The sequence below is a fragment of the Equus asinus genome, chromosome 26, assembly GCF_041296235.1.
Source record: "Equus asinus isolate D_3611 breed Donkey chromosome 26, EquAss-T2T_v2, whole genome shotgun sequence".
Classification (NCBI taxonomy): domain Eukaryota; kingdom Metazoa; phylum Chordata; class Mammalia; order Perissodactyla; family Equidae; genus Equus; species Equus asinus.
In genome coordinates this window covers 36,156,493-36,176,636 of record NC_091815.1, presented here as the reverse complement: position 1 = coordinate 36,176,636, position 20,144 = coordinate 36,156,493, and the positions used below count along the sequence as shown (strand labels likewise).

The following is a 20,144-nucleotide window of genomic DNA, read 5'->3' as shown; positions in this document are numbered from 1 at the left end:
TGCTGACGAGGATGTGGAACAACTACATTTCATACACTGCTCGTGAGAATGTAAAATAGTATAGCCACTCTGGAAGAAAGTTTGGTAGTTTCTTATAAAGCTAAACACAACTTACCATATGTAATCACACACCTGAATATTTATTATAGAGAAATGAAAACTTATGTTGCACAAAACCCTGTATGCAGATTTCAGCGCATCTTTATTTCTAACAGTTGAAACCAGGTAACAATACAAGTCTCTTTCAAGACTGAAGGGGTAAACAAACTGGGACACCCAGTATGTATGCTACTCACTAATAAAAATAAAACTACTCTTCACCAACACAAATAAGTCTCAAGAGCAATCTGCCAAGTGACAAAAACATGAAAAGCTTACATGCTCCCTATTAATAAGAAATTATAAATTTGTATAAATACAACTTATATAAAATGTATAAAATCCAGTTATAAAAAGGATTTTTATAACATTCATGAAATGGCAAAAATATATGGGGGGAAGCAGATAAGTGGTCACAAGGGGTAGGTGTGGATAGAGTGTGTGAACATAAAAAGGACAGCAGGAGCAAGTTTGTGTTAAACAGTCTTACATCCTGTTTGTGGTGGTGGTGACATGAATCTGTATACATGATAAAGCTTCTTAGAATTACAAACTAAAAAAAAAAAAAAAAATTCATGTGAAATCCAAATAAGATGAGTTGTTTAGTTCACAGTCTACTACCAACATCATTTTCCTGAATTCGATAATAAAATATGGTTACATAAAATGTTTTTACTGGGAGAAGCTAGGGAAAGGACACTAAGGAAGTCTCTGGACGATGTTTGCATTTTCTCATAAGGTAAAATGACATCCAATTATACATTTTATAAAAATAACAATGAAGATGGTTCTGTAAAGTATTTGGTTGTATTTATAAATTTAGTTAAGCAAGTGCAAATACGTCTTCATCTTCAGTTTCCTTTTAAAGTCATTCAGTATGCTAAATTTACAAGCAAATTCAGAGCCAAAGAAAGAGCTAATCACACATTATGGAGGTAGGCATAGAACTCTCCAGAGAACAAACACTCCTCGATGGTGTTCAGCAATCACAAGGAGTCAGTGATGAGGAAAGCAGACTACTTTTGAAAACAATGGAATTGACAAGGCAACTAGAAAGGAGGTTCAAAGTACTGTCTGAACATGCACATCAGGTGAATTATCTGATGTATGAGGTTAGACTTCTAACAAGCACTCAAACATTTATCATTTTCACAGGACTTCATGAGCTCTCTGATACCTGACTAAAGGTGCTCCACAGTTAGCATGTTCATCAAGTTTTAACTTCTATATGGTTTCCTCACAAATGAGGAGGAAGAATGGATCACTGAAATCTTGCCATATATATTGTCCTCTTAAAATTTTTCTCCAGTGTAAACTCTTGACACTCACTGAGGTCTTCTTTCTGGGTATGGTTTTCCCATGGTCATCATATATATATATTCTTAATCATATTTCTATCAATGATGAGCTCACTGATGATCTATGATGATCCCTGGTAACAATGTCTCTCCACAGAAGGCTTTCCTAGTCTCTGCATTCACAGAATTTGTCTCAGTATATACTTTTCAGACATAGAACGAAGTTAAAAGTTTTGCTCAAGGCATCTCAACCTTGAATGTATCAAAGTTTTTCCAACATGTTTTCACTGACAGAAAATGTGAGGTAAGGATCACTAAAGGCACTACCATATTCACTGTATTCACCAGGTTTATCTCCAGGGCAAACCCTTTAATCTCCTCAGGGCACACATCCCACAACAGGCAGTACCACGGCTATATCCCGATCCGTCTGAAAGACAGATGTTTAATGAAGTCTTAGATGTCACAGAAGGCATTTCCATGGTTACTGCATTAACAGGGTTTTTGTTCTGTGTGACTTCCCTCATAAGTAATGAACTCTGGTTCTCTCTTAAAGGAATTTCCAACTTGACTGAATCTACCCATTTCTCTTATGTGCATTTTTTTATGTTTAACAAGGTTTGACAAGTGGGAGAAGGTTTTCTCACAATCACTGCACCCATAGGGTCTCTCCCCTGTATGAGTTCTTTGATGTACATTGAGTACCGACTTTGTAGTGAAGGCTTTCCCACAGTCACTGCACTCATAGGGTTTCTCTCCTGTGTGAATTCTCTGATGGGTAATGAGACCATATTTGTGCGAATAGGACTTTCCACACTCATTACATACAAAGGGCGTCTTTCCTGTATGACACCTCTCGTGTTGTATGAGGCATATCTTCTGGCTGAAGGCTTTCCCACATTCATTGCATTCATAGGGCTTCTCTCCTGTATGGGTTCGCTGATGTATAATGAGAGTGCGCTTGGTGGTGAAGCCTTTGCCACATTCATTACATATGTAAGATTTCTCTCCTGTATGGGTTCGCTGATGTATAATGAGAGTGCGCTTCACAGTGAAGCCTTTGCCACATTCACTGCATATGTAAGATTTTTCCCCTGTATGAGATCGCTGATGGACAATGAGATTACTTTTCACCGTGAAGCCCTTTCCACATTCATCACATATATAGGGTTTCTCTCCAGTGTGAGTTCGCTGATGTACAACAAGATAGCGCTTCATGGTAAAGCCTTTTCCACACTCACTGCATGTATAGGGTTTCTCCCCTGTATGAGTTCGCTGATGCACAATGAGATTGCTCTTCACAGTGAAGCCTTTTCCACATTCATTGCATACGTAAGGTTTCTCGCCACTATGAGTTCGCTGATGTGCAATTAGATAGCGCTTCATTGTAAAGCCTTTTCCACACTCACTGCATATATAGGATTTCTCTCCTGTATGGATTTGCTGATGTACCATGAGACTGCTTTTCCCAGTGGAGCCCTTTAAGCATTCATTGGTTGCAGACGGTTTGTCTCTTGTATGAGTTTTCTGATGTTTCGTGAATGTGGCATTTCTGGAGGAAGATTTCCCACACGGATCACATCCTTGGGGTTTCTCACCTGTAGGAAGGCTCTCACTGTCATTGAGCTGAGACTTCCTCATGCAGGTTTTCTCACCTTCAATGCCCGCCTGGGGTTTCTCTATTTTGTGAATCCCGTGATGCTTAAAGATGTGGAATTTAGTGCTGGCTTGTTTTGCACTTTCAGGGAATTTAATTCCAGAACACAACTGTTCATGATTATCATGTAGAAAGGATTTCTCATCTCTATTAAATGCAATAAGGTTCTTTATTTCATATCTTCTCTTCTGGTCAACTAAACTTAGACTTGACTTCAAAGCTTTTCTACATAAGTCAAACATACGACTTTGCATTAGGGCAAAATGTGTTTTGCTCAGATGAACAATATTTCTAAATGCATTCTGTTCACTGCATTGTGGCACGCTCTTCAGATATCTTTGGTTTTGAAAGTGCTCTTGCAGATGCCTGTCAACTTTCCCAATTCCTAGGAAAAAAGAGAATAACAAATTCTCTTGTGAGAATGGTATGGAACAAAAGTGCTTAAAAGATGATGTGATGGGGGCTGGCTCTTTATTGTCTACCATATGATCCCGGTATAAAAGAAAATTACAAAGATGTAAGACGAAATAAATAAGTATCAGATCCAAGAAGAGACAAGGACTATATTTAAAGGTAAATACCCACAAAGAACAAGAGTTCTCAGGTCGGGAGATGAACATGTGGAGGAGCTGTTTAGGCATCCTAAGACATCCTCACAGCCGTGAGACTTTCTCTGAATGACTACAAAGCGACTTCCACAGCCACTCCCCTTGCTGGTTCTCACTCACTCACCTGGACAGGTTTTAGTCTGGATTTCCTCCTCTATTCTCCACAGTTCATCTCTGTGTTCCAACTTGAAGAGCACATCTGGTTTGGTAGCTTGATACCCTGTTCATGAGAAATGACAGAAGACTCAGATACAGTGATTTGGGGTATAGTATGTCAAGATGGGAAAATACCACATTTTAGAGACAAAACAACTTCTCCTATGCAAAATAAAAGTTCTCTTTCAGGATAGAGGAGATTATACCCCTTCATTTGAGGCCAGAGAAAGGACTGAAAATCTCTCTCTTCAGAAGACCACAGTGACTGCAGAGCTCTCATCAAGTGATAGACGAAAGACCAGTGACAGGGCACCTCTAAGTGACACAGGGAGCTGTCCTCACCCAGCGACACCAGATTGTGATAGTTCTCCAACATCACGTCTCGGTACAGGTCTTTTTGAGCAGGGTCCAGGAGCTGCCACTCCTCCCAACTGAACTTCACAGCCACATCCTCCAATGTCACCAATTCCTGTAATAACACAGTCCTGCTTAATATGATGTGAATTCCTTTTATTAATATGGAAGAGGCATGAGGGAAGTTGTTCTAATTTTTACCACATAGCCTGTATCTATATCCTTTCCTCAAACACATTTTAGTAGAAGCAAAATCCTATCTTACTATCTATATATTTTACCACCTATTTCCAAATCCTAAAAACATGCAAATAACATCAGCATAAATAAAATATTCCTCCATTATAATGAAACTTCACAGCCAATATGAGAATCAACCATGATCAGACTCCATATCCAGAATTTACAAGACAGTGGGGTTTTTTTTTTTGAGGAAGATTAGCCCTGAGCTAACATCTGTAGCCAATCCTCCTCTTTTTACTGAGGAAGACTGGCCCTGAGCTAACATCCGTGCCCATCTTCCTCTATTTCATATGTGGGATGCTGCCACAGCACAGCTTGACAAGCTTGACAGGTGGTGAATAGGTCCACACCCAGGATCTGAATCGGCGAAGCCTGGGACACTGAAGCAGAATGTGCGAACTTAACCACTGTGTCACCGGGCTTGCCCCTTTTTTTTTCTTTTCAAGGCAGTGTTTTTAATAAACATAAAAGAATAAAAGAAACTATACAAGATATGTCTAATGCCAAAAAGATTATTAAAGTTGATTAGAAAGATTTGGGAAAAAAAACTTTAATAGACAAACATATTTACAAATACATATATTAATGGACAGATTAACAGCATTATTAGATATACTGTAGTGAACTGGAATATATAACTGAAGAAATTACAGGAAATGCAGTACAGAGAGAAGAGAACAATGTAAGGAGGAGGTTGATAAATACAAAGTGTAGTGTCAAAAGATCTAATGTACGCCTACTTATAGTTTCTGAAGGAGAAAAGAGAGTAACGCAGAAGCAGCATCCAAAGGTCTAAAAGCTGAAAAATTTCAAGACTGATTAAGCACGCCAAACCTCAGATTCAGGAATCTCAACAAATTCCAAACAGGAAGTCTATACCTAGACACATCTGACTAAAACAATAATACACAAATGTAAAGGGAAACTATAAAAGCATCCAGAGACAAATGACAGATGACTTACAACAAATGATGAAATTCAGAAAAAAATGGCATACCATCTTCAAAGTCCTGATTTTTGTGCCAAAAAAGGCCAGACATGAAGGCCATTTGGTATTGAAACATACGACTCTCCTCATGGAGTCCTCGACAGCATCATCTCCTCCCAGCTACAATGTATGATAATACTCAACAGTATGGCCAATCAAGGAAGTCCACCTAAATCTGTGTCCAGTTTTTACTGAGGCTTCATTATATATGCATGATTTACTGAATCACTGACCACGTGGCTGAACTCAATCTTCAGGTCCTTCCCCTTCCTGGAGGTCGGATTGATATCACATGGTCAAAGCCATGACCCTCCAGTCACATGGTAGTTTTTCTAACCTGGACAGCTCCCATTTTGAGTTCTCTCATTAGCACAAATTATCTAGGGCCCATATGAATCACCTCATTACCATAAACTCTAAAGTGTGGGCCCAGTGGCCCAGGATGAATAACAAAGATACTCCTATCACATGGGTAATACCAAGGGTTTAGAGGTTACCTCTCAGGAATCAGAGATAAAGGTCAGTCAAATTCCTTACTATACACTAGGTATTTATGGCCCTGTGTAGTACCCTTTCCTTGATAATGGGCTGGCCTAGTGAACTGTTTCTAAAGAAAAGAATACAGTACAAGTGACGAGATGCCACTTTTTTTACAATTAGGCCACATATGACTTCCATCCTACTAACAGAATCTGTCCTCTGATGACTTTGACGAAACAAGTTGGCACGTTGGGGAGGCCCATGTGGCAAGGAACTAAGAGTGTTCTTACATGAGCAGACAGGTAGAAACTGAGGACCTCATTTGATCAGCCCTTCTGGAAATGAATCCTGCCAACAACCACATAAGTAAGCTCAGAAATGCATCCTGCCCCATTTGAGCCTTCAAATCAGACTCCATCCTGGCTGACATATTGACTGCAGCCTCATGAGAGACTGTGAAAAAAAGTACCCAGCAGTGATATGATATACAAATATTTGATCTTGTCCCTGGTTCCTGGTACACAGCTCCTACAATGCTTAGAATCTCCAGTAACAAGTGTTTTTTGTATGCTAATGAGATGACCGGAAGCCAGCGCCCCTAGATAGCTTCAGGATGAGGGCTGGTTGCCAGAACAAACCACGTGATTAAAGGGTTGGAAATTTCAGCCCTACTCTCCAGAGTGTGGGGCTGGAGATTGAGCTCAATTACCAATAGCCAATGATTTAATCTATCTTGCCCAAGTAATGAGATCTCCATAAAACCCCCAAAACTACAGGTTGGCAAGCTTCCAAGTTGGTAAACACATTTAGGTACTGAAAGGATGACACACCCCCACATCTTTCCCTACGCATCTCTTCCATTTACCTGTTCCTGATTTGTATCCTTCATAATAAACCTGTAAATCTAAGTAAAGCACTTTCTTGAGTTCTGTGAGTTGTTCTAATAAATTATCCAACCTGAAGAGGGGACTGTGGAAATCCCTGATTTATAACCAGTCAGTCAGAAGTCCAGGAGGCCCAGGACTTGTGACTAGCATGTGAAGTGGGGGTCACTATTGCAGGTCTGGACCCTAAAATCTGTGTAATCAGACGCTAATTCCAGGTACCTAGTGGCAGAGAACTGGAGAAGTGGTGTTGGAAAAGAGACCACCTATTTGGTGTCAGGAGGAGAAAACCTTATCACTTGCTGTCAGAAGTGTGAGTAAAAACAATACAGACCAGCTAAGCCATGCCAACCAATATTACTGACCCACAGAAAGGGAGAGATAAAAAATGTGTTGTTTGAAGCTGCTAAGTTTTGCAGTAATTTGTTAGGCACCTGTCAGGGAAAAATTCACTTCTATTTTCCTTTCAACACTCACAGAGAACACTTCTGTGACCAGACTTCTATGATCTTAGCGTGGGTTTTCCAGACCAAGAAATTCTGGCACTAACTGTCTGAAGTTAGAGCAGACCCCACAGGTTAAGGGCTTGGTCCCACAAGACTGCCCCTCATTTCAGACACCAATCCCAAGTAAGGGTCTTCGGGTAACTCACTGAGTTGGCTACAAATCAGAGGTTCCCATAACTTTCTCTTTGGGTTCGATCATTTGCTAGAACAGCTCACAGAACTCAAGGAAACACTCCTTATGTTTACTGGTTCATCATATGATATTATAAAGGATATGGATGAACAGTCAGATGAAGAGGTACATAGGGTGAGGTTTGGAAGGGTCCCAAGCCCAGAAGCTTCTGCCCCTGTGGAGCTGGAGTGCACCACCCTCTGTGGGTGCACCAATCCAGAAGCTCTCTGAACCCTGTACTTGTATGGAAACCTCATCACATAGGCATGAACTAATAACTGATTAACTCATTATCCAGCTCCTCTCCCCTCTCTGGAGGATGGGGATGGGGCTGAAAGTTCCAAGCTTCCAAGCTTGGTCTTTCTGGTGACCAGCCCCCATCCAGGAGCCATCCAGGAGCCCACCCAGTCACCTTATTAGAACAAAACACAGTCCTATCACCCAGGAAACTACAAGGGATTTAGCAGCTCTATGTAAGATGCTCCTATCACCCCCGCCACTCAGGAAATTACAAGGGTTTTAGGAGCTCTGTGTCAGGAACCAGGATAAAATACTAAATATTAGCAGGAACCAAGGGCACAGACCAATATATGTATTTTTTATTATTTCACAGCACCAATAGATAATGAATAGGACACAAACTTTTCCAGAAAGAACTTACAAAAGAAGAGAAGAAAATATAGACTGCCTACAACACAAGTAAAAAGCCATAAAGAAAAAGACTGACAAATTTTAATTTAAATCAAAGATAAAACTTTTGCATGGGAAAACATATTAAGAACAAAAGCTAAAAGACAAGTAAGAGTCTAGAAAAATATCTCTAACAAACAAAAGGATCAACATGCAGTCAAGATAAACAACTATACATCAGTAAGACAAAAAAACAATTTTTAAAATGAGCAAAGAATGAGGACCACATACGGCAAAAGAAATAATCCAAAGGAGCAACAGAGATGAGAAGAATCTGAACCCCACTGGTGATTAGGAAAATGCAAAATAAAATAAGGCAAAAGAATATTGGATCATACAGATTGTGGAAAATATGCAATTTGATTAGAAAATAACAAGTGTTGGCAAGATTTGGGGCACTGGATGTTCTTACATACCACTTTTTACACACCAGGCACTCTTCTAAATTCTTTGTAGATTAACTCATTTTATACCCTACATTATCATTAGATGCCATTATCATTATTCCTATTTTACAGAAGAGAAAACCCAGGTGTGTAATGGCTAAATGAAGTCGGCAGTCACACAGCTGGCAATTGGCTCCAGAGCCAACACTTTTAACCATAACACTAAATTGACCATAACCTGGAACAGCCATTTGGACAGCAACTGGAAGGATACATTAAAATGTAAAATGACCACACCCACTAATTGATTTCTTTCTAGCCACTCTGAAGAAATACGGATAGAATTTCACAAAAAGTCATTAACAAGGAAGATGAAGGCATGGGACCAAGTTTATAGTTATTGTAGCATTAAGAGTTTGGGGGGCCGGCTCCGTGGCCGAGTGGTTAAGTTCGAGAGCTCCGCTGCGGCGGCCCAGGGTTTGGATCCTGGATGCAGACATGGCACCGCTAGTCAGGCCACGTTGAGGCAGCGTCCCACATCCCACAACTAGAAGGACATGCAACTAAGATATATACAGCTGTGTACAGGGGGGGGTTGGGGAGATAAAGTAGGAAAACAAAAAAGATTGGCAACAGTTGTTAGCCCAGGTGCCAATCTTTAAAAAAAAAAAAAAGGTAAAAAAAAAAAAGGGAGCTAAGAATTGGATTTTTTTTTTTCTTGAGGAAGATTATCCCTGAGCTAACTGCTGCCAATCCTCCTCTTTTCTGAGGAAGAGTGGCCCTGAGCTAACATCTGTGCCCATCTTCCTCTACTTTATATGTGGGATGCCTACGAGAGCATGGCTTGCCAAGCAGTGCCATGTCCACATCTGGGATCCGAAATGGCGAACCCCAGGCCACCAAAGCAGAATGTGTGCACCCAACTGCTGTGCCACCAGGCCGGCCCCAAGAACTGGATTTAAACACAGAGAAAGACTCCACTTTCACTCCACTCTGAGATGGAGTGCAAGTTATCAAGCAAACCCTGTAGATGCCAACAACCCAAGCCCTTACTAGAGAAAATTACTTTCAACCCACTACTGCTGAATTTCTACTCAAACTCTACTTCAGCTACTTGTTCATGGAGCACCATTTGAGAGTCATGCAACCTTTTCATTTTTCTAGGCCATTTTGGTTTTATTCCTGGATAAAAGCAGACTGCCACAAAGTTGGGTCCCTGGGTCACCAGGCTATGGTTCTCTGAAGAACTGAATCCACCTAGCTCTGCTTAATACATTCCCAGAGGAGACTCTGAGGCCCTCTCTAAGAAACAGCTGTAGGAAATCTGCTTTTCCACTTATCAGAAGGCTGTGGTTAAGGATATGGTCCACTGACCCCCTCTAGGGAAATCCATCAAAGAAATTTCCTGAGACCTAAGTGACATAAACTATTGAACCCCCTAAGGAACAAGTCTGCTTTCTCCTCACAGTCATTGAACATCATATAGCTTTTCATGGTTCTCTGGCTGTGATGTCTGTTAGAGATACAAGACGCAGAGAGACAACTAACATAACCCAGAGGATCCACCACAGTCACATTATATTCCAACATTAGTCATTTAGTATGACCCCTATGAACAATATATTCCTGATCCCACTTCGTCCTGATTTTAAATTTAGAGTCTACGTTAATTTCTCCCCAGAACCAATTATCACAATTTATACTTCTTTTACTTGAATTGATTTTTCTCAGGTCACCATAAATTCATCAGAAAACAAAGGAAAGACATAAAACAAATCACCTGGGCCTCGATCATTTTCCTCTGTGCTCTGGAAATAGTGAGTGACACGGATTCTAAGTCTTTTGTCTCTCCTGCATCTGTCATGAGGTTCTTATAGGCAGAAATCTTGGTGTCCAGTTAAAGTTGTCCCCAGAAATGAAGATATCCAAGTCCAAGAATCTCCTCTCTCTTCTCTCATTCCTTCACTTGGTCTCTCTTGCTCCTGGGGAGCCAGGACCTGTGGGCTGAAGAGCAAACTGACTTTGAGCATACATTCCCTCTGGGCCCAGGTGTTGTCACTGCTGCTGTGCACTTACCTTAAATAAAGGACCCCAATATTGCAACTGTTCCTTTGTTTGGGGCCCCACAGGCATTCGCATCCTTGGGCAATACAACAAGGTTCTAAATGTGTGAAAGGTATGCCTTTCTTTGTGAAGGGGACGTGGCAGACTACAAAGGGGAGGCAGGACAGCAGAAGCAGCAGAGCACTTGCCTCATAGACAGGTGAATTATCAGGCAGATTAATTGTAGGAAAGAGGACATATGGAAGATGTAAAAGATCTACACATTGTGTCCTTAGAAAGCATGTGTGCCCATGTACTGCTTCCAAAGTACCTTATGTGGTCCATGGGCACACACATCTCAGTGTGAAGACCAATGTACTAAGCAAATCATAAACATTGTCTTATTTCACTCTGTGCACTAAAGGATTAACCTGGCCAAAGAGATGTTGGGCTTTTGCTCTCAGCTCCTCTAAGCCCTTAGAATGTCCTGCCTGATAAGAGTGTCTTTGCTTACTTGGGAGGCTTGGGCTATGCAAGATAGCCTATGCTAATGATGTGATTTACAGTGAAGGGCCTTGTACCACACGGCATCAGCTCAACGTCTGGAGGGGCTGAGACTAAGGTCAGCAACACAGGCAGTCAATCAGGTGTATGTTCAATGAGCCCCAATAAAAACTCTGGACACTAAGGCTTATGTGAGATTTCCCTGGTGGGCAATAATGATAAAGAGGTGTATACATATGAGGAAGATATGATTACAAATCTATACACACCTAATGACAGAGCTACAAAACACATGAAGCAAAAACTGACAGAAAGCTTCAATACCCCACTCTCAATAACTACAACACACACAGAAAATCAGCAAGAATAAAGACAACTTGAACAACATAATCAACTTAACTGACATTTATTTAACACTACCCTCAACAGCAACAAAATATCCATTCTTTTCAAAGGCGTATGGAACATTCACCAGGAAAGATCATATGTTAGGATATAAAGCAAACGTCAATAAATTAAAAACATATTTCTAACCACAACAGAATTGAATTAGATATCAACTTCAGAATGAAATTTAGGAAATACTCAAACATTTGGAAATTAAACAGCATGCTTTTGAATAACCATAGGTGAAAAAGTAATATATATATATATATTACTTAGATGAAATGGACAAATGCCTAGAAGGAGACAAATAACAAAACTGACAGAAGGAGAGTTTCTAAAAACTTGAATACAAATATAATAAGTAAAGAAACTGAATTAGTAATTCAAAGTCATCTCACAAAGAAAAGCCTAGGCCCAGATGGCTTCATTGTGTGAAGCAAGTATTACCAAGAAATCAAAGCCTGACAAGAAAGCACAGAAAAAGAAAACTACAGACCAATTTCTTTCATGAAAATAGGTGAAAAATCGTTAACAACAGATTAGCAAAACAAATGCAGCATAATATAAAAAAAATTAGAGACAACAATTAAGGTGGACTTATTCCAAGAATACCAGGTTGGTTTATTGTGTGAAAATATATCATTTATTTTCCAAATAGTCCAAAGTAATACAATAAAGGACAAAACCCACATGTTCTTCTCAATAGATACCAAAAAAGTATGGGACTACAACTAATACCCATTCATGATTAAAACTCTCAAAAAATTAGGAATGGAAGGAGACAAACTGATAAAGGGCATCTACAAAAACCAAAACTAATATCTACCTTAATGGTAAAATTCTGAATGTTTTTCTCCTAGAATTCTATCCCTTACTATACTAGCTGTTGTAATAAGTTCAATAGGTAACAAATAAGTAAATACATAAATAAAAATTACAAGCATCCAGATTGGAAACGCAGAGCACCACTGTTGTTATTCATAGACAACAATATAGAAAATCCTAAGAAATACATGCAAAAAATCCCTATTAAAAACAATTAGCAAGTTTAGCCAGGTTGCAGGGTACAGTATCAATATACTAAAGTAAATTGTATATCGCTATACTAGCAACGATCAGCCAAAATGGAAACTTAAGAAGCAATTCCACGTACAACAGCATCAAAAAGAAAAAAAAAATACTTAAGAAGAAATTAAAACCAAAGCAAGACTTGTATACTTAAAACTATAAAACATTTCTGAGACAAATTTAAAGAGATATAAATAAATGGACATCCCAAGCCCATGGAGTGGAAAATTCAATATGGTTATGATGGCAATTCTCCCCAAACTGATAGAGAGTCAATGAAATTACTATCAAAAGTACATCAGGAATTTTATAAATATCAAGAAGCTGATTCAAAAACTTACATTAAAAAGCAAAGAACCTAGAATAGCCAAACAAATTGTAAAATAGAATTATAACGTTGGAGTGCTTATACTAGCCTATTTCAAAATTTACTATAAAGCCACAGTAATAAAGATAAGTACTGTACTGACGTGATGATAGATATATAATTCAGTGCAACAGAATTAGAGTTGAGAAATAAATACATGTACAGTCAACTGATTCTCAACAAAAATGCAGGACAATACAATGTGGGAAACGATGGTCTTTGCAACAAATTGTACTGGGACAACTGGATATCCATTTCCTAAGACATGAACCTAGACCTTTACCTCACACCATATATTAAATAATTAAATTTAAATAGATAATAAATTTAAATGTAACAGCTAAAAATATAAACTATCTCAAGAGAATGAGAAGACAAGCCACAGACTGGGAGAAAATATCTGCAAAAGACATATCTGATAAAAGAATATTATCCAAAATAAACAAAGAACTCCTAAAACTCAACAATAAGAAAATACAAATCGATGAAAAAATGGGCGAAAGACCTGAACTGACACCTCATCAAAGAAGATACAGAGATAGCAAATAAGCATATGAAAAGATGCTCAACACCATATGTAATAAGGCAATTACAAATTAAAACAATGAGATACCACTACATACCTATTTAAATAGCCAAAATTCAAAACACTGACACCACCAAATGCTGGAGAGGGTACAGAGCAACAGGAACTCTCATTCACTGCTGGTAGGAATGCAAAATGGTACAGCCACTTTGGAAGACGGCTTGACAGTTTCTCATAAAACTCAACATACTCATATGATCCAACAGTCACATGCCTTGGTATTTACCAAAATGAGTCGAAAACTTACATCGACACAGAAACCTGTTTATGGATATTTACAGCAGCTTATCCATCCAGACAGCAAAATATTATTCAGCACTAAAAATAAATGAGCTATCAAGCCATGCAGACACAAGGAGGAAATGTAAATGCATGTTATTAAGTGAAAGAAGCCAAACTAAAAAGGCTACATTCTGCATGATTCCAACTACATCATATTCTGGAAAAGACAAAACTACAGAGACAGTAGACAGATCACTGGTTGCCAGCAGCTGGGGGAGGGGAAAGATGAAGAGGCAGAACATAGAGGATTTTTAGGGCAGTAAAACTATTCTGTATGACACTAAATGATGGATACAGGTCTTTACACATTTGTCCAAACCCACAGAACGCACAACATCAAGAGTGAACCCAAACGCAAACTATGCACTTTAGGTGATAATGATGTGTTAATATACGTTAATTGATTTTAACAAATATACCAGTCTGGTGCAGGATGTTGCCACTGGGGAAGGTTGTGCATGTGTGGGAACAGGTGGTACATGGGAACTCTATGTACTTCCTACTCAATTTTGCTATGAATCTAAAACTGCTCTAAAAAATAAAACCCTACCCATATGTATATCTATCTAACACACACACACATAAACACACACTATCTTGCAGGAAACACAGGACACATTTCTCTTGGCCTTGGTTAGACAGAGAATTCTCAGACATGTCACCAAACCAGAGAGCCATAAAAGAAGAAAACTGATAAACTTAACTTGTATTAAATTTTGCACATCAAAAGACACTCTAAAGAAAAAGGAAAAGGTAATCTATAGACGGAAAGAAAATATTTGCCATTCATATATCTGATAAAGGACTTGTATCCGGACCACAGAGAGAATTCTAAAAATCAACAGTAAGAAAACACAACAGAAAATTGCAAAAGACTTGCACAGATACTGAACCAAGGAAGATATGGATGGCAAATAAGCACATGAAAAGATGCTCAACATCATTAGCCATCATTAGGTAAAGACGAATTAAAACCACAAGCTACTGCTCCACACCTATTAGAATGTCTAAAATTACAAAGAATGATGATACCAAGCACTGGCAAGGATGTGGAGACAAGAACAACCATACACTTCTGGTGGGAACACAAAGTACAAGCACGCTGGGAAAGAGTTTAGCAGTTTCTTAAAAAGTTAAGCATACATCTACCACACGATCTAGCCATTCATCTCCTCGAGATTTATCGGAAAGGAAAACCTATGCAAATATAGACTTGAACATGAGTGTTCACAGAAGCTTTATCTGTAACAGCTAAAAATTGCAAACTACACAAATGCCCATCAACAGGTGAATTAGTAAATCCTCCAGAATGAATTGATATCCCTACAATGGAATACAAAGCAACAAAAAGGGACTATTGAGACACAGAAGGATGAATCTCAGAATATTAATACTGAGTGAAACAAATCAGAATAAAAACAAGTCATAGTGTATGACTGCATTTAAATAAAACTTTAAAAAATAGAAATTAACTTATAGTAATGAAAAATAGAGCAGTGGTTGCTCGGGGAGGGGTGGGGAAACATGAAAGGGATGGATTACAAAGGGACACAAAGAAATTTCTGGAGGTGATGGGTATGTTCACTATCTTCATTGTGGTGATAGTTTCAAGAGCATATACGTCAAATTTATCAATCTGTACGATTCGAATATGTGCAGTTTATTGTATGTCAATTTTGCCTCAATAAATCACTTGGGAAAAAAGGGGGAAACAATGGTAATTATAATATAGACAGAGCTCAAAAATATTATGCTAGATGAAAAAAAGGTAGCCACAAAAGACTACAGATTTAATGATTCTGTTTATATGAAATGTCCAGAAATTGCAAATTAATAGAGGCAGGAAGATGCTCAGCAGTTGTGCTTGGCTGGGGGTAGGAGTGGAGACCGAGGCCATGGAAGACCAAGAACACTTTTTGGGGTAACGGAAACTTTTTAAAATTAGATTGTGCTGATGGTTGCAGAACTCGAGAAACTCAGCTAAAATCACTGAAGTGTATACTTACACTGGGGGAATTTTATGATATGTGAACGAAACCTCAGTAAGACTAACAACAACAAAAAAGACTTCCTTTTCTGCAGCACCAAGAGGGAATGAAAAAACAGGAACTGTAATTGCAAAAAAGTCTCAAGGAAAAGTTTACCCTGGACTAAACATAGCCAGAAATCTCTGGGACCAAAAAAAAAAGGGCACGAGAAAAGTTTAAACGGAGTGGGAAAATCTGTGCAATCAAAAAGTCAAAATGGATTACTGAAATTATCATTGAATACTTTTGAATATTTTTATGTCAATACTACTCACATTAACGAATGCATTTGACTCCAGGCACCATGCCACCGGTTCAACAACCTATGCTGACACTATTAAAAATGTCATGGCAACTATTAAAAAATGTATAAAATATCATCTCATATGTTGAGGATGAGAAATTAAGAGACACAATTGTCCTCATGTTTATACAGATAATCATAAATGTAAAAAAAAGTAACATTAAAAAAAAGGTCTAACTGCGAAATAGAATATAGGGTAAAGGAGATGCTTTTACTTGAGTTAGTATGACCCTAAAAGAAAACATCCAAAAGAAGTATAATAAATTTAGACGCAAGGATAAAAACTACATCTTTAATAGTAAACATATCACTAGATCACTCGGAATCACACTGAATTTTGAGGGGACAGTGAGAAGAGCGGTGATGCGAAGAGACAAAAAGGTTTTAAGGAAGGTCCGCGAGGGCGGACTTGGACTTGAAGGAGGGAACGGCTCTGGGTTAACTGGGGAAATGCAGTCTTCAAGTCTGTTTCCGGAATTCGAGGTTGGAGCCTGAACCTACCGATTCTCCGGGGGCCCTGGACCTCCTCGAACACCGACAGCCCCCACCAGGCCTCTCTACGACCGAGTCCTATAGTCAATGGCGTATTAAACCCCAAACATGCCCAAGAAACCAACAGGGACCTCCCCGTAACCCAGGCTTCTCTAACACGGAGCCCCAGATTAAGTCGCGAACCTTGAAGAGACCCAAGTTCACTGACACAAACTTTCCACCCCAGTTCTCAACCACTGAGTCCCACAAGCCGAGGGCTCCACGTGGACCTCAACCCTGACCGAGTCGGCCTCTCGAAGGATGATTTCTTCAGACTCTCAATCACTGAGCGCCACAGGCCCCATCACTTAACGCCCAGATCTCTCGGGGAGTGAATCCAAACCAAATCCCAGCTACAGTCCTTCACACAGGCTCGCGTGTCACCGTCCCCCCAAGGCCGGCAGTGCAAGTCCGGAACTCGACTCACCTGATCCCGAAGCTGTCTACACATCCGTGGCAGCGACTAAAGGCTGAGCCCACGTCCGAAACCACTTCCTACTCGGACGCCCTGCTTCGCGATCCCTGAAGACGCTGACCGGCTGGGACCCAACAGTCCGCCGAGGACCCTGGCGCGCTGCCGGATTTCCGAGTTCCGGCTGCCGCCCCGCTCTATGACGTAACAAGGCCACGCCTACTTAGACGTTTCTGACGGGAGGGGCCATAACGGCTGTGGGGAGAAATCCAAATCATTCCCGGCCACCTCAATGCTTCTACCTCGTCGTTGCGAGGAACGGACAACAATGCTGTGCTAACTGCGTAACATTTCAGAGGCCGGTGCCTATTCAAGGCCAGCATGGCGCGTTCAGCCGGCGCGGGGAACGAAGAAAGATGGCGGCGCCCGTTGTGCACTTTACGTCTGAGACGTTAGGCCGCAGCGCCGTGGGCGCGGCCATCTTAGAGGAAAGCGTTCGTCCGTACGGCAGAGGGCCCCACGCCCCGCACGACTTGGGAAGATAGGATTTGTAGAAGCCGAGATGTCACTGGAGAGGCGGCGGTCAAAGGGTCGACAGAAGCAGTGGTTATTTAAAGTCTGTTTGGGGAGAGAGCGGTTGTGTGTGGAGTAGATAAGGCAATAGGGCGGAGCTCCACAAAAATGCTAATATGTACCCACATGAGAGTGGATCCACAGCGACCTCTAGTGGGGAAAGGTAATGAAGGTACAAATATATGTACATGGTTTTTCCCCAAAATAAATGACGGGCTGGGGCATTTGAGAATATGAAATTATGAGATAGTGTAATTACGCTTTGTATAGTTCCCAAACTAAAGAAAGATCACATTTTAAAATGTTAGTTATTTTATGCAGGCGTGGGAGGCGTAATTGTATTTAAGTAGATACTCCCTTTTTAGAAGAGAACCTGGATCCAATTTAAATTTTTCATTCTCTTTGACCCAGCAGTTCTAATTCCAACAGTTAATTTGGTGAAAAGTTTTCCTAATATTAACCACAGCGGTTTTTGTAATTTAGAAAAAATGAAAAGCTTAAATGTACATTGGTAGATGAATATTTTGGTAAATTATAGAACATCCACTCAGCAGTAACAGTATATAGCAATTAAAAAGAATACTACAATTTTCAGTATAAAAAAAGAAAGATAACTATATTCTCAGAGGAGAAAAAACACATCTGCAGGATAATATATGATGCGGGGTCGGTGAGCCGAGGAGTCGAAAGAAAGATTTCTTAGACTCTTAAGATCTGGCAGTAGTGCTCTTTTATTTAGAGAATAGTGTGGAATAGCATGGGGACAGGACCCATGGGCAGTCAGAGCTTCTGCTGCCGCCGCTTCTGCTGCCCCCGCTGGCATGGGGACAGAGCCCATGGGCAGGCAGAGCTGGTGTGTGGGGACAAGACCCATGGGCAGTCAGAGCTCCTGCTGCTGCTGCTGCATGGGGACAGGACCCATGGGCAGTCAGAGCTCCTGCTGCTGCCCCGAGTTGAGGGTTAGGGCTAATTTTATAAGGCATGGGTACATGACTTATTTTTACTGGAAAAAAGAAAAGATGATGTAAAAAGTCATTAAATGATTTCAGTGCAGATGGGGTCTGGTTATTGTGCAGTCATATAACTTTAGATACGAATCTGGCCATATAGATCCGCATGCAGGTGAGGATGCCCCGGGCTTCTCTCCCTGGGGCAGTCCTAATTCATACCATACAAAAAGTCCACTGGGTCGTATAGTTTGGCATGTAGGCCAGGTCACCTTGGGCTTCTCTAGCTGGGGCAGCCTTAATCCACATCAATATATATTATGACCCCATTATGGGGGAGAGGGGTGTCATAAACATTTGTCATTTTGAAAATTGTTAATAAAAAAATAAGTAAAATTGGCTAAATACCACATTTAGTTTGGATTACTTTAGGTTTTGTGCTAACTGGTAGAGAATGACAGAACTTTTCACATTCCAAATTTTTGCACTTCTCCATTAATACATTTTTGTATCATAATTATGTATTATTTTAGTATTAAAAGATGTCAATTTTTTTAAAGTTTTAGAATATTTGATGATGTAGACTTCATAATATAGTAAATGTAACATAGACTAGTCTCATTTTTTTAATAAAATAAATATACTTGCATACATTTGAAAATGGGAGAATATACTGTGAACAATGCTTGACTCAGGTACAATTATGGACGATTTAAAATTTCATTTGCTTATATGTTTTCTAATTCCTATACATTAAGAATTTGTTTTCATAATTTCTTAATAGAGTATTATATTCTCTTCAGGGATTAAATTTCAGCCCCATTCACTTGGCATGTCAAGCTCTGAAAAGTAAGCTCAGCATCTGGTGGGCGGCAGAGCTCAGAGCAGCCTGGGCAGCCCGTCCTGGGATCCTGACTGATCAGTTTCAGGAGCGAGCTGATCTGATCTTGCCATGACAGCATGTGTAGGTTCACAGGACGAGAAGTAGAAAGGATCAGAGGGCCAGACTGGTGGAGTGCTCATTTCTGATTCTTTCCCATAGAAGATCTGCCTCGAGTCCATCTGGTTACAGTGTGGGGGTGGTGATAGGAGCACTAGTCCAGGATTTCGGGCAGAGATGTTCGAATTTAAATAGAGATCAGAAAGCTCATTTTGTAAACCCAGAGTCCTGGGCCCCAGTTCCAGAGGTTCTGGTTTAGGAGGTCTGGAGAGTGACTCAAGAATTTACATCTTTTACAAGACAATCCTTTCTCAGACGATCCTGAGGCAGGAAGCCCCGAGAAAACACTTAGAAACAGATGACAAATAAAAATGGCAAGCAATAGGATATATTGGAGCATATGAGGAAGCCATTTGGTATAAACCTACTTCGGCCTGACTTTGTTTTTTCCAAAAGGGCCTGACTGTGGCTATTGAGCACGCATTGCATATCTGCTTAGACATTTCCTATGGCCAGAACAAAGGCCCTTGAGATAAAGGTGCAAATTCCCCCCACATTGGTATTTCCTTAGGGATAAGCATTTTTTCTTAGGCTAGGAACTGATTGCTGCACTCACCTTTGACCACCCAGCTCACCTGTGACCAGTCAGCTG

General features: G+C 40.1%; 1 protein-coding gene across 1 annotated transcript; it reads right to left on the bottom strand.

Annotated features, from left to right (window-relative positions):
• Positions 1-1,641: 1,641 nt before the first annotated feature.
• LOC106825278 (zinc finger protein 614-like) lies at positions 1,642-17,400 on the bottom strand. The gene is given in 7 exon segments (XM_014831969.3): positions 1,642-1,843; positions 1,845-1,979; positions 1,981-3,439; positions 3,787-3,882; positions 4,161-4,287; positions 10,302-10,525; positions 17,048-17,400. Coding segments are annotated over 6 exon segments (1,968 nt in total). The 5' UTR covers positions 10,386-10,525; positions 17,048-17,400; the 3' UTR covers positions 1,642-1,776.
• Between the last annotated feature and the right edge of the window lie 2,744 nt (positions 17,401-20,144).